Genomic DNA, 15,481 nt, shown 5'->3' with positions numbered 1-15,481 from the left:
GAGTGAGAAAGAAAGCATGCATGTGGGGGAGGGGCAGAGGGGAGAGAGAGAGAGAGAGAGAGAGAGAGAGAGAGAGAGAGAGATGGGAAAAGGGGAAGAGAGAGAATCCCAAGCAGGCTCCATGCCGTCAGTGTAGAGCCTGATGTGGGAGTCCATCCCATGACTCTGGGATCATGACCTGAGCTGAAATTAAGAGTCAGACATTCAACTGACTGAGCCACCCAGGCACCCCTCTTTTTATACTTTTAAGAGAGTATTTTTTATTTCCTGGATGGTTAGTTTTGTAATGCAAACTTCTGTGATTAGCTGCTAGTGGTATTAAAGTGAATGTGTGCTGTGTGTTATATAATACTTACATATGTACATAAATGCAATGAATTCCTACCTTACGCATCATGGTTTGGTCTACTTTGAAATGCTCCTTTGAAAGGAATGAGGCTGCTTTTAATTTTCCAACTAATAAAATTTAATTTCCATCTACTTCTTGTATTTTGAAGAGTTTTGTTTCATTCATTTCAACGTTTATAGCCAAATGGGATTTGTGATCATTATATCTTTTTTTTTTTAATGTTCATATTTTTGAGTGAAAGTGTGTGAGCAGGGGAGGGGCAGAGAGAGGGAGACACGAGTCTGAAGCAGGCTCCAGGCTCTGAGCTGTCAGCACAGAGCCTGACGTGGGGCTCGAACTAACGACCGCAAGTTCATGACCTGTGCAGAAGTTGGACACTGAACTGACTGAGCCACCCAGATGCCCCAATGTGATCATTAGATCTTTCTTGTGGAGTCTCACTAGCCTGTTGCCTTTGAGACAAAAACCTTGTTTTGGTGATAGCAACTTCCTCTGACAAAGATGGTAGAGCTTTCCCATACTTCTGGATTTAGGACGATGCCTTCCTTGTCAGCCCCTTGGTGGGCACAGAGAAGTATGCAAAGCCTCAAAGCTTGTTTTACTGCTTAGTGATCTTCCCACGTCTTTATTTGAGTTTGGTGGTTTGTGTCCCAAGCCCCGAGGGGGTGAGCAGAAGGCAATGTTGGGAAGAGTTGCACATGTTATGTTGCTGTGTATAAAAAAAAAGAAATGACTACTAACGGAGCACAGGGGATTTATAGGGCAGTGAAACTATTCTGTACAATAGTGTAATGATGGATATGTGCCATTGTGTGTTTGGCAGAACTCATAGAATGTATAACACACGAGTGACCCTTAATGTAAACCATGGACTTTAATTAGTGATAATGTATCAATATCAGTTCATTATTCATAATAATATACCAGCCCAATGCAAGGCTTTAATAATAGGGGAAACTGGGCGGGGTGGGGGTGGTGAGTGGGCAGAGGGAATCTATGTGAAACTACAGAGATCTGACTTTACACTCAATTTCTCTGTAAATCTAAAGCTACTCTAAGAAAATAACATCTATTAATTAAAAACATGAAAAGCTTATGCCCCAAGGGGTGTTAACATCTCTTGTATAATTCCCACACGGGCTTCAAGGTTCTGGTCAAAACTGACAATCTGCCAATATTAACTTTTCCATTCTGTGAGAATGGAACATGGTTAGATCTTTTAATTTTCTCTCAGAGAATATTTCGTAGCAGGAGTCGGCAATTACAGCCCAAATTTGGCCCTGAGCCTATTTTTCTAACACCAATGAGCTTAGAATGGTGGTAACACTTTTTAACGTTTGTTTAAAAAAAAAATGGAAAGAAAGAAAAGAAACAGAGAAGAATATGTGAGCGGCTGTTTGTAACCTGAAAGCCTATAATATTGACTGCCTGACCCTTAACAAAAAATTTTGCCAGGTTTCATTGTTGTTTTACATTTACAGTTCTGTAAGTATTTAGGTTTATAGCTAATTTATTACTGAGTATTTTATGAGTTTTTAAAACTATGGTAAACAGTATTTGTAAAAATTTAATTTTTTCAGTTGTTCATTGGCACTGTGTAAATACAACCAGTCTTTATATATGGACTTCATATGCTGGAACTTTGTTAAATACATTCCTTATTTCTGGGAGTTTCTTTGTAGAGTCTAGGAGTTTCTACATATACAGTCCTGCTTTTCTATGAATAGAGACAGTATCCTTCTAAATGGATAATGTACTTTTTTTTCCTTTAAGGGGTTAATGGAAGAGAACAAGGTTCAAATTACTGTTTTAAATCCCAAGTCTGTCACTATGGGTCAGTTGTATGGACAGTTTGATGTAGTGTCTCACGAGTGGTCCGATGGCATCCTCGCTGTCAGTTTTAGGGCATTTGCTTCCTCACCGGTAAGTACTGACACTTCAGTGTGCACACTTCGAAAGACTGTGATAGTCCTTTCTGACAGATGTCTGATGTGTTTTTCAGTTGTTCCAAACAAACATTTATATTTCTAGTTCAAGCTCAAGGTGTTTATTTACAACACGGTCCCAGATAGTCTGGCACTGTGTCTGCCAGCATCGGCAGCACCTACAAAGATGCCAGACGATGCCAGATGCTGGCAAAGATGCCACATGCTGGCGAGGGCCTTTGCCTGGGTGTGCGGAGAAGAGGGCCCGAGAAAGAGGTCAGGGAAAAAGCACTCCTGGGTCTCTTTTTTCAGGCTAACTGACACAGGAAGGAGAACAGCTGAATATCGTGATCCTTTTGCTCCTTCAGGAACGTTCTTCCATTGCCCACTTTTTAGGCTGCTGTCTCTGTCACACCCACTAATTGTTAGGTATATTCCAGTTCGCAGAGAAGAAATTGCAGACCTTTACAAAACAATGTCTTCAAGTTCTAACACTTTTGCCCTACTTGTTCGGAAGACAATGGGCTGCTGGAAAGCGTAGGAGGTGAGGGATGAGCCAGCTGTGCTGACTGCTGTGAGTGAGAGCGGGCATTTACCTACTCCTGGCTTATTCTGCTGAGCAGCGGTTGCCCGCTCTTCCAAGAAAGAGTACATAGACCAGGAAGTGTTAACTTGGTTGCCACATGTTAGCAGACTGTCCACAGAATGTGATCATGTGGGAGAGAGCTTGCTAAGTCTGGTCTTAAAGAAGAAGGGCCTAGGCTAGAGACACTTAATTTATTGAATCTTTTTCAAATAAATATTTCCTTTATTCTGACTACCTTACGTCTTGACTTTGGTGCTCTTTATTCGCTTAAGGACCTGACTAATCATTATTCTTTAATCAGTGTGATAATAGAAAAATGTCATATCTCAACTCTGCTCTTAATGGCTGAAGGAACTTGGGCAATGAGTGACATAAGGATTGGCTTTCATGGGACAGAGATCTTGCCCAGTACCAGGCTTTATTAGTAATTTCAAGGATAAAAGTAATTGTGAGGCAAACAGACACGTTGGGACCATTGATATAACTTCTCAGTTTCTTTCTTTTCACAGTGGATACACTCTGACCCAGATTAACACATGGCATCTGTAGATAATGTATGCAGTTACATTATTTGTACAGAAATAATTATGAGATCTCTCCCATTGTACATCCAGTTGCATAGCACATATTACATTTTCCAGAGAGCTTTGTCCCATAAATAGTCTCAGAGAGGTTAAGGAGCTGACCCAAAGTCTCCTAGCTGGTAAGTAGTAAAGCCAAATGAAAAGCAAGGTCTTTCAGACCGTAGAGCCCAACATCTTGCTGTTACATGGTGGTGTTACCCAAAGTGAAGATTAGCAGGCATGGGAAGCCAACAGTGCAAGGGAAAGTTGCTCTCAAGGTGACTGAGGTACGGGCTCTTCTCAAGGTGACTTCCAGGGTACGGGCTCTTCTCAAGGTGACTTCTGGGGTCTGGGCTCTTCTCAAGGTGACTTCCAAGGTATGGGCTCTTCTCAAGGTGACTTCTGGGGTACGGGCTCTTCTCAAGGTGACTTCTGAGGTACGGGCTCTTCTCAAGGTGACTTCCGGGGTCTGGGCTCTTCTCAAGGTGACTTCTGGGGTACGGGCTCTTCTCAAGGTGACTTCTGGGGTCTGGGTTCTTCTCAAGGTGACTTCCAGGGTCTGGGCTCTTCTCAAGGTGACTTCTGGGGTACGGGCTTTTCTCAAGGTGACTTCTGGGGTCTGGGCTCTTCTCAAGGTGACATCTTCTCAAGGTGACTTCCGGGGTACGGGCTCTTCTCAAGGTGACTTCCGGGGTATGGGCTCTTCTCAAGGTGACTTCTGGGGTCTGGGTTCTTCTCAAGGTGACTTCCAGGGTCTGGGCTCTTCTCAAGGTGACTTCTGGGGTACGGGCTCTTCTCAACATGACTTCTGGGGTACGGGCTCTTTTCAAGGTGACTTCCGGGGTATGGGCTCTTTCTTGCTTCCTGGCTCAGAGAGTGGGTATGGGGTGGCCTAAGCCCATGACAGGTGTACCATCTTGTAGATTAAAGCAGTTGTCCACAGCGACTGAGAAGGTGTTAAGATGGATCCAAATCCCTCACCACTTCAACTCAAATCACGTTTGCTGAAAGTGAACCAAGGCAGCATCCGTGTGCCCAAAAAAGCTGATTCGTAAGCTGTGGAAAGTAGAATCAGCTTTTGTACTCTCCAGCAGCTACCTAGCCACTCCTTAATATTTGTTGAGCTTTTACTGTATTCCAGACAATGAGCAAATATTTTCATATTTATCATTATGAAACTGAATCTTATACTAATGTCCCATATCGCCATAAAACCATTCAACCCAAGAGGGGTATGAATGTGTGTGAATTCATTCAGCGGAGGGAAGAAAAACCTTGACTTAGCACGTAAGAGTAATTAATCTGTATGAACATAATACTGCATAGAATCAGGTAATTTCAATGAAAATTCTGTTTTCACTGACAATTATATTTTTTTTATTTGTAATACTTTCCAAAACATGTTACCTGTGAGTTCAGAAACGTTGGAAAAGATGGAATCTTGAGAACAGATGTTATATTTCTGTCTTGTCCATGGCACATAAAGGCTTCTTTCGTGACTTTCTCTCCGTACACACATACACACTGTATTCAAAAGACACCTTTACATTTTCATGGTGAAATTAATTTTACAAGTTACATGTTTAAATTTTGAAGCATTGCACTGTTTCCTTACATTATCACTATTAATTTTTTCCTTGTATTTATTGAATGCATATACCAGACACCAGATAGGAAATGGTTAATTTTTGATGGGCCAGTAGATGCCGTGTGGATTGAGAATATGAATACGGTGCTGGATGACAACAAAAAGCTCTGTCTGATGAGTGGGGAGATTATTCAAATGTCACCACAAATGAATCTTATTTTTGAACCAATGGATTTGGAAGTTGCTTCTCCTGCCACTGTGAGTCCTCAATGTTGACATCTTATACATTTGAAATGTTATAAATGTTTTTATAAGGAACTTTGACTTTAAATGAAACATATTATAATTCATTGTAACAGTACTCTAAGAACAGGCATAGCTGTTGACCTACCTTGATCAATTTAGGAGTCAGGGATTTTTTTCCTTTTTGTCTAGAACCATTGGTAAAGTCACACATAAAAATTTAGGTTGTGAAGTGACTAAAATTAAGCTTCTTTTTAGGAATTTTCTGCAGGTTTTAAGAAAGGGATGTACCACGTCATATTTCTGACAGAAGCATTACCTTGATGGTAAACAATTATTCTTTTTTCCAGGTTTCCAGATGTGGTATGATTTACATGGAGCCTCACATGTTAGGCTGGAGACCACTAATGTTGTCTTGGATAAATCTTTTACCTGCTGTGATTAGTATTATTCAGAAAGAATTTATAATAGGCTTATTTGACAGAATGGTCCCAGTGTCTGTTGAATTTATTAGAAAGCATACAAAGGTAAGAGGAACGAGAATTTTAAGACTTAAACAATAAGTGGACAATCCAAATTAGCCAAATATATTCATTTTAATGTCTGTGGTCAATGTCAACTCTCAGGTATTAAGATAACTGTTTTAACTAAAAACCTTTTTCTGATTAAAGTAAAAAGATTTTAACTTATATACTTATTCTCCAAAACAAAGTTTAATTTTATTTTATTTTTTAAATTTGTAATGTTTATTTTAGTTTGAGAGAGAGAGAAAGCACGTGAGAGCACACGAGGGAGAGGGGCAGAGAGGGAGGGGGTACCAAGGATCTGAAGCAGGCTGACAGCAGAGAGCCCGATGCTGGGCTCTAACCCGTGAACCGCGAGATCATGCCCTGAGCCGAAATCAGCCACCTAACATAACCGCCTGAGCCACCCAGGTGCCCCCAAAAAATTTTAAAAGAAGCATTTTAAAGTTTGAGAAGATGTATGGATGCTACTCTCTTACCTCTTAAAAAAAAAAAGTCTTAAAGGTCCACTTAACCACATCTGGATGAAAATACCTAAAAATGTTATCTCTCATTTCTCAGAGACTATTCTAGTTTCCATTTTTATAATTTTCTTTGTTTTTTAAAGTTCCTAGAATAAATCTATATTATAACCAGCAAAGGGACCATTTTTAAAAGTAATTCATTTATTAAATCTAAAGAATTAGATAGTGGGTAATGATGGAGGAACGCATTACTGCTCTAGGCCTGCTAAATGAGGAATCCACTATATTTAGCATGAGTGTATCTACTTGTTTAGAGATTACTGTTGTTGAATTGGGCTCTGGAGCAAACATAGGGACACAGGGCTGGTATTTCTCCTACTGTTGGAAATCTAAGAGAAGAAGGCACGAGTTTGGCTCACAGTACAGAAAAGGAAAGCGGAATTTAAAAATCATGCCAGTGGATATTGCCTAAAGAGAAAATGCAGAGAAAAAAAGATAAGAGAGCAAAGGATACAATGCCAGACCTGGCTGCAATCTCAGGAAGAGAAGAGGGCGTTTTAAGAAGCAGGTAGTCAGTATTATGGGAAACTACCAAGAGGTCAAGGCAGAAAATGTTTGGCACATGGCCTTGGATTTGGCAAGTGAGAAGATCATGGGGTGAAGCATGGCCCAAACATTTTCAGGAAAGAGGCAAGGCTGCTCTGGCAGCTCACTGAGGAACGGGCCGGGTTGGGGGGGGGGGGTGGGCACTGGCACAACAGGGGCGGACACATCTCTTCCAAGGAGTGTGGATGTTACAAAATTAAAAAAAAAAAAAAGAGGGAAAGAAACCTTGAAATTTGTTGAAGATATGAAGTAATCATGTTTCAAAAACAGTTAAACTTGTAGAATAAGCTACAGGTTCCCCCCCATCCCTGGCATTGTCAGAGAATGTAGATATTGCAAATAAATGAATTTTCCATGTAATAACTAATCTTTTCAATAGAAAAAGAGAAAAAAAACATGCTTTTATTACAAGCTTCTAAAATGTACTATGTACTTTTGTCCTCTCTTAAAGAAATTATGAGTTCCTCTTAGCTACTATGTAGTAATGAGTGTCTTATTTTTAGCAACAGCCATTTGTATTTTAGGGGGGCATCAGTAATACTTAGTCCCATCCTTAGAAGCTCGGTTGTCATTTCTGCCTGTTTCTACTGGGACAGTGGCTGAAGATGAAGTCAGCTGCTCCTAATCTTCAGTTCCAGTTAACTTTCAGAGAGTTAATTCTCACACAGTAACTGTGAAGCAATACCCCTCTAAAGGTTGGAGGAGAGCTCGGAGGCAAGAAGACACGTGTTTATGGAGAACTTGCTATGTAATGCATGGTGCTAGGATCTATGTACAGGACAACACATCCAGTGTCACTACACTCTAGACTAGGGAATTAATCCGTGCCTCAGTGTTCCTACCTATAGAGCTAGAATTATAATTGTGCCTTTTCATAAGTACTACAGCTATGAGGACAAAGTAAGTTCAATAAATATTAGTTGATGCTATTTTAATTAGTGCCTAATTTAAGTTAATTTGTTCTATAGACTTTTCCCCCTGATTTTTCAGGAATTATCTCCTACTTCAGACACAAACTTAGTCCGATCCTTAATGAATCTAATAGACTGTTTTATCGATGACTTTGCTGATGCAGTCAAAGTGAAAGAGAGAAATGACCGAGAAACGTATTCTTTATTGGAGGTAAGGTCCATTGCCTTTGAATCCTGATGTAGAAAGGCATCTACTGCTTTCCCCAGTGCTTCCTCATTAATGAACTTCATTTCTCCCCCGGAAATGGGGGCTGGACTGTTGGTGGTAGCTGAACAGCAAGGAAAAAGTCAGGCCCCCAATAGTAGGTCCTTGGAGGAACCTCCTCAACTGGCAGTTCTATGGCCTCATGAGGTTTGGGTGAAACCCACTGATACCCTTAGATCTGCTACTGGAATCTTCAGTCACTTAACCAGCCTCAGAAATGATCAACCCCCAAAATAGCAATGACCATTTGATAAGATTCACCTCCCTCCCCTTCAACCTGCAAATCATAATAACTCTTTGCATTTTTTCCTTGCTTTTCTTCCCTTTTTCTTTTAAGTTTCTTTATTTTGAGAAAGAGGGAGCACGTGTGAACAGGTGTAGGGACAGAGAGAGAGCGAGAGACGGAGACAGAGACAGAGAGAGACAGAGAGAGAATCCCAAGCAGGCTCTGTGCTATATAAGCACAGAGCCCAATACGGGGCTGGATCCCAGGAACCACGAGATCACAACCTAAGCCAAAATCAAGAGTCAGATGCTCAACTGGCTGAGCCACCCAGGTGCCCCATTTTTCTTGAGATTTAAGCGCTTAAAAATATATATATATGCATATATAAATCTACATCAGGATTGAGGAAAGGAAGAAAATATGTATAAACATATTTTTAAAATAGGGATAAAATTATCAACAGACCTTGAATATTCCTTAATAAAAAATTATGTACTGCTAATGGTAGCATTTCTAATGTGGTCAATATGTTGCTCTTCTTACTTACATTCTATTAAATAAATTAATTTTTAATTTAGTTTTAAAGAGTTTCTGGAGAGAAACAACCTGTGAGTAATCTAGGAGCAGGTGCACAGTGTCGAAGTAGAGTCCACAACTTTTATGAGCATAGTCAAGATTGTGTTTGTTTTGGCATTATAAAGGGGATTTGAGGAGCTCAGTTGGTTTCAGTGTCCAACTTCAGCTCAGGTCATGATCTCATGGTTCATGACTTCAAGCCCCACATTGGGCTCTGTGCTGACAGCTCAGAGCCTAGAGCCTGATTGGGATTCTGTGTCTCCCTCTCTCTCTGCCCCTCTGTTGCTCATGCTCGGTCTCTCAAAAATGAATGTTAAAAAATTTTTTTTAAAAAGAAGCGGATTTGATTTTAAAGCAAACTAGTAAGTTTTCTCATTTAGTGGTGGGTCTTGTCATCTACTCTGTTTTCCTGCCTAAGCCTGATAAGAAGAAAGCTTACAGAATGGCAGTTCTAGTTTATGCATTCGTTGCTCAGATTATTACAACAGGTAAATAAATGAATATAAATTTGTTCTGCTTTTACAAAAACACTATCAAAATTTAAATTTAAAAAGCAGGTTTATTGTGGATTGCTTATTGCTTATTAAAATATGCCTTCATAAAAAGTTATCTCAATGTTCTTTTTTAATATCAGGGTCCTGCCACTTACTTAAAATTTCATGTGATTTACCAGACTAATCATTCTGAGGTTTCACAATGCCTAGAATTATACTTTGCATTATATTATCTTTTCTGATAGCAAGATTTTTCTAAAACATGCAATTTGGTTTTTAAAAATCTAATTATTATAAAATCCTGAGATAACTTACTATTATATGTTAGTTTATTCATTTTCTTTCAAAGATATTAATCTGGCTGATCTGATTCAAGCTTCAAGAATACATTAAAGTCCTTTTTTAATGCACTCTATCTTCTCATCTCTCCGATGCAGGGCATTTTCCTATTTTCATTGATTTGGTCTGTCGGAGCATCTTGTAATGATGATGATAGGTTGAGATTTGATAAGGTTCTTCGAGAACTAATGGAAGGCCCAATTTCAGAACTAACTCAAAATAAGTTTAAATTACTGAGCGGTACGGAACAAACGTCTTCAAAAGCACTAACTGTCCCATTTCCTGAAAAAGGAACAATTTATGATTATCAATTTGTCACTGAGGTAAGAACTCTGAAGCAACATGTACAACATTACAGCACATAATGGCTCTGGGGCCACCTTGTCACACTGTTTACCTTAAGAGTCAACATGGAGTAGTAAAGGAAGTTGCTTTGGCTTTGAAGTCGGACACCTCTGGGTTTCAGTCCTAGTAACGCCACTTTCTTTCTGTAGAACCTGGGACTAGTTTATTAATCTTTCTGATTCTTCCTTTTCTCTTTGATAAAATGAGATAAATAATAACAGCTGATGGGCCTATTATATTCATTAAATAAAATTACACATTATGACATCTAGTCCAGCAGTAGGTACATTTTGCTTTAAGATACCTCTTGGAGATTCATTTGGTGCATGTTAGCATATCACAGATGGTAAGAAGCCCTGTAGGGCCATAGCTGGGTTAGTGTTAATTCAGCACTTCGCAAATGAATTGGACAATAAAACCTGGGTGGTGTTTGTTCACCTGTATGTGTGTGACAGCTATAAGTACTGTACTGAGGACATTTAAAAATCCATAATGTTTAAATATGGAGCTTCAGGTGAAATTGGATCATACTATACCCCCAGAGGGTAATTTTATATCCTCTTCTCCCGTTAATAAATAGAACACCTTTCTATCTCATTAGTATTTCTTTAATAAACTTATTTTTCTAAGCCTCCGTAGATTCTGTTATCTGAGGACCACGATCTAGCCCAACAGTTTCCTACTGTTAGATGTTGAACTGTTTTTGTTGTTTCTTAGTTTTTCTGCTTTGGTGAATATTCTTGTATACAAGCCATGTGTATATATCTGGTTTTTTCTTTAAGATAAATTCCTAGAGGGGCACCTGGGTGGCTCAGTTGGTTGAGTGTCAGACTCTTGGTTTTGGCTCATGTAATGATCTCACAGTTTTATGGGTTCGAGCCTGCATTGGGTTCTGCCCTGACAACACAGAGCCTGCTTGGGAGTCTCTCTTCCTCCTGCTTTCTGCCCCTCCCCCACTCATGCTGTCTCTGTCTCTCTCAAAATAAATAAATAAACAATAAACTTAAAAAAAATTTTAAGTAAAAAAGAGAAGTTCCTAGAAAAGGAATTTGCTATATCAATTTTTAAATTTTTATGGCTTTTGAGGTATATTACCAGGCTTACCTCAGAAGAGATTCTTCATCCTGTCAACTGCAAGATATTATCCTTTCATTTTTCCTAATTTTATTTTATTTCCAATTACTAACAATAGCCTGCATTTTCAGAGCACTTTGAAGTTTATTAAGCTTTTCCACAATCATTTCTATTTGTTTCCCAATATCTCAGTGAAATAAGAAAGATAGTATTATTTTGCAAATCTTCCCATTGAGGAAATTAGGGCTCAGAGACCGGTGATTTTCCCAGTACCACAAAATCTCTAAGGGCATATCCACTCCAGGTTTTCTGACTCTTAACTTTTCCTTCCTCATATGGTGGCAAAAGATACATGTTAGAAAAGATCATCAAAAATATGAGAAGGAGGGGACCTGCGTGGCTCAGTCAGTTAAGCATCCAACTTTGGCTCAGGTCATGATCTCGCAGCTTATAGGTTCAAGCCCCACATCGGGCTCTGTGCTGATAGCTCAGAGCCTAGGGCCTTCTTCAGATTCTGTGTCTCCCTCTCTCTCTCTGGCCCTCCCCTGCTCACTCTCTGTCTCTCTTTCTCAAAAATGAATATACTTAAAAAAAAGAATATGGGAAGGAAATTGTTATTTTCATCAGTTCTAGAAAGTTCTAGAAATGTCTTTGTAATACAGTTTTCACATGTGATATGAATGCACCGTCCTCAAAAAAAAATCTGTACTATCCGCAAAGCACTGTGCCAGAGGGTACAAAAATGAATAAGGCACAGAGCTGCCCTTGATGAGTTCATAACCTTTTCAGAAGAGTGTCATGTGACACTCTAAGCCAAAAGAGTGCCATGTGGGAAGGTCTAGGAACCCAGGTCATGTAGGGAAACAGTAGGTCCATCGATGAGACTGGCCTGTGGAACATGTAAAGATAGAAGGAAGGAGGGCCTGAATTCTGATATGCTTTAAATGACCAGGAGCTTAAATTTGATTTTGCAAGAATGGAGAGACCAGTGATGTTTTTCTAAGGTGAGAGAGTTAACATGATATCTTTGAAAATTTTTGTTCTAAACACTGTATAGCAAGCACAAATTTTAGTTGACAAGTTAATTGGATACAAAGATGCAGTATAATGTTAAGTCATGATAATAATCTCACATTAAGAAATCTTGTCTATTCTAGATAGCTGTTGCACAGGAATGTGAAAATAGTTAAAACTACTGAACTGTATACTCAAAAAAATGGTTGAAGGTATAGTTTAGGTATTTTTTTTAACCACAATTTACAAAAATCTCACCTGAAATGATAAGCTGATGTTTGTTATAAATACCATTATAAAAGCATAAGCAGAGGTGCCTGGGTGGCTCAGTTGGTTAAACATCTGACTTTGACTCAGGTCATGATCTCAAGATTCAAGAGTTTGAGCCTTGCATTGGGCTCTCTGCTGTCAGCACAAAGCCTGCTTCAGATCCTCTGTCCTCTTCCCTCTCTCTCTTTCTCTCTCTCGGTCTCTCTCTCTCTCTCTCCCCCTCAAAAATAAAAAAATAGACATAAAAAATATTAAAGTATAAGCAACATGCAGCTGATGTTCTAGGGAAATAAGTGCTATATTGGTTAACACTATGGAATAAAATTCTTTACTCTTTCATGCATTAATTAGTCCAGTTTTCTCAATCTAACATTTGGCCAAAAGAGCTGATCTTTGGGTTGACATAATCAGTGGTTTCAGGGCATTAAAAAAACCACAGCATTGCCATTTCATTTTGATTCATATAAAAGCCTCGTTTCTTCTCAATTTAGCACAAAGTTTAACTTTCAAATTCAGGGTGAAGTGTTTTAAAGGCTAAAAACAAATGTATAAACATCAGTGTTTTGTTTTGGTCTTGATCTTTGATCTTTTCTACAGTGGCACAGGAGTACAGAGCTTTTAAAAGTATTGTATAATATAACATTCACCGTTTGCCTATTTATTATGAACAGGGAATAGGAAAATGGGAACCATGGGTAAAAAAATTGGCAGAAGCTCCTCCAATTCCTAAGGATGTGATGTTTAATGAAATCATTGTACCAACTCTGGACACAGTTCGATACTCTGCATTAATGGAATTGTTAACCACCCATCAAAAGCCTTCAATATTTGTAGGACCAACAGGAACTGGAAAGAGTGTTTATATCATTGTAAGTATTATAGAAATCTACATGTTAAAAGGTACATTAATATTCCTAAGAATGTTATTTTGTAAACTACGTGTAATAGTAGACTTCATATTTTTTAAACATTCCAATATTTTGATGTTGTAGCCACAGAGAATTTTTCAGTAACTGCCTATTTTAGAAAATGGACTAAAGATATGCTATTTTACATCACTAAATTATTGTACCTTTTTAAAGGTATTTTTAAAGGTATTTTAATAAAAATAGCTTGTTGAGGATGAAGAAGTTCATCTCTGTTGAAAGGAAGGGGTGTTTTAATTAATTACACTTGATATTTAATTTTCAAAATTATTTAATATAAGAAGGATTATTATGTAGTAATAAGACTGACTGACTTCTGTAATGATTCCCATTGTGTGTTTGGTTAAAGAAAAAATACTAGCTGCTATAACAGATAATGCCCCAAATCTCAGTAGCTTTACACAGTCTGTGTTCCTTTGTGTTTAGAGGGTCATATTGAACAAAGACTAGTTCTCGCCTCTAGTTTCAGATTTCTGAAGGCAGAAAGCTGCCTGGAGCTGTCAGTAAGTATCCCCAGCTTTGGCAGGACAAGTGAATGCAAGTTTCCCAGGGGCAAGTGGACAATGTGGAAGATAAGTGGACTTCAGCCTTCTTGGGACTCCGTTCTAGATGACTACCCACAGCAGTGCCGCAGTGTGGAGCCCCATTACTTTCCTTATGGCAGAGAACTGCACAGTGTGGGTATCCCTTTGGAGTTTCTAAAGAATTTGCAGATCTGCTCCTCTGAGTAAGCATTTAGAAGCTTTCCACGACAGCAGGCAAGACCACATTATCCAAGAGGAAACCACAGTGATGCCAGCGGGATAGGACTTTTGCCTATCTTCCTCTAGCTCTGTCCCCCACCCAGCTGTGGGGTGGGAAGAAGATGGGAAAAAGGGAAAGGAGCCCAAATGAGCCATCAGTGATCCCTCCCCCATTGCAGGTTCTCAGTCAACTCACATTCCCCCAATTATGATAGTTCCTGTTTCTAGTTCTTTATTGATTTTTATCTTTTTATGTAATCTGTCAATCCTTTTGGAATATATTTAGGCATATGGTTAAATAATTGTCCTGATAACATTTATTGAATAATATCTTTCAGAACATACTGAAACGAAACCCTCATTATAATTTAAATGCTGTATACATCAGGAAATATCCAACAGCAGAGATGGAGAAGTTTTAAACTGAGATTTTAAATTAAGGTGTTGGTTTGGCCAAGGTTAAAAATCAATCTTGCTGAAAGTATACAGAAAGCTAAGGGATTTACCCAAGATACCATCAAGAGTCAAGGAATGGAGACTTGATAAGGTTAAAGGCAATGGTTGGAGAAAAATAAACCCATTTGTCATTTATACCCTCATTCCAAATTCAGCCCAGGCAAAACAAACAAACAAAAAACACTACTTTTTACAAAATGGGGAATGTACTTTGCATCTTATTTTGTAATCTGCTTTTTCTACCTAATCTATTGTAAATATTTTCCTATTTAATTATTCTTTCACAAGATGATTTGTAAAACACAACGTCTTGGTTAAGAATCATTGTAATTGCACCTGCTTTCTGGTGAAATCCATTTTGAAAATACGGTTATATTATTTAAGCTTCCTAACTTCTAGTCTGATAACTTGGTGTTTCAGTGGAAAGATAACAGACTATAATAAAAAGAACATTTATCTGGTAAGAGATGCATGGCGATCTGAATTCTTCCCCCTTCCCCCATCCCTGAGACCTTAAACGAGTTTCTTAGCCTCTGAGTCCCCATGATCTCTTGTTAAGAAGGAATGTGTACTCTGTGTGGTGGCTTTGGAAATCAGAGAGGCCATATGCATGGGGCCTGGACAAATAGAGACACCACTGATACAGTAACTGTTATTTCTATTGATTCCATCCCTTTTTTCACATTGTTATGACACTCTAAGTGTAGATTCAGGTGTGTCAATACTTTTGCTTAGTGTTTATTTTCAAAAGTCAGAGCATAATTCCAAACTATGGCTCATTTTATTATTTCCTATTATATAGAATTTTCTTTTAAATCAACTCAGCAAAGACATCTACAAGCCTCTGATAATTAACTTCTCAGCACAAACTACAGCAGCTCAAACTCAGAATATCATCATGTCAAAATTGGACAAAAGAAGAAAGGGAGTTTTTGGTCCTCCTTTGGGCAAGAGAATGGTAATTGCTCTGTTTCTATACGTATGGCACAGCACT

At 38.7% G+C, this 15,481-nt stretch overlaps 1 protein-coding gene across 2 annotated transcripts in view; it reads left to right on the top strand.

Moving 5' to 3' along the window:
• Positions 1-15,481, top strand: part of DNAH7 (dynein axonemal heavy chain 7) — a 260,013-nt gene that overhangs the window by 115,250 nt on the left and 129,282 nt on the right. For both annotated transcript variants that reach the window (XM_027054285.2, XM_015077964.3), the window contains 7 exons: positions 2,123-2,272; positions 5,087-5,269; positions 5,605-5,781; positions 7,839-7,970; positions 9,758-9,982; positions 13,034-13,231; positions 15,290-15,445. In XM_027054285.2, coding sequence (XP_026910086.2) covers positions 2,123-2,272; positions 5,087-5,269; positions 5,605-5,781; positions 7,839-7,970; positions 9,758-9,982; positions 13,034-13,231; positions 15,290-15,445 — 1,221 coding nt within the window. The remainder of the gene's footprint in view (positions 1-2,122; positions 2,273-5,086; positions 5,270-5,604; positions 5,782-7,838; positions 7,971-9,757; positions 9,983-13,033; positions 13,232-15,289; positions 15,446-15,481) is intronic.

This window comes from Acinonyx jubatus, chromosome C1 (assembly GCF_027475565.1).
Source record: "Acinonyx jubatus isolate Ajub_Pintada_27869175 chromosome C1, VMU_Ajub_asm_v1.0, whole genome shotgun sequence".
In the NCBI taxonomy this organism is placed as follows: Eukaryota; Metazoa; Chordata; class Mammalia; order Carnivora; family Felidae; genus Acinonyx; species Acinonyx jubatus.
This window is presented reverse-complemented; position numbering and strand designations above follow the sequence as displayed.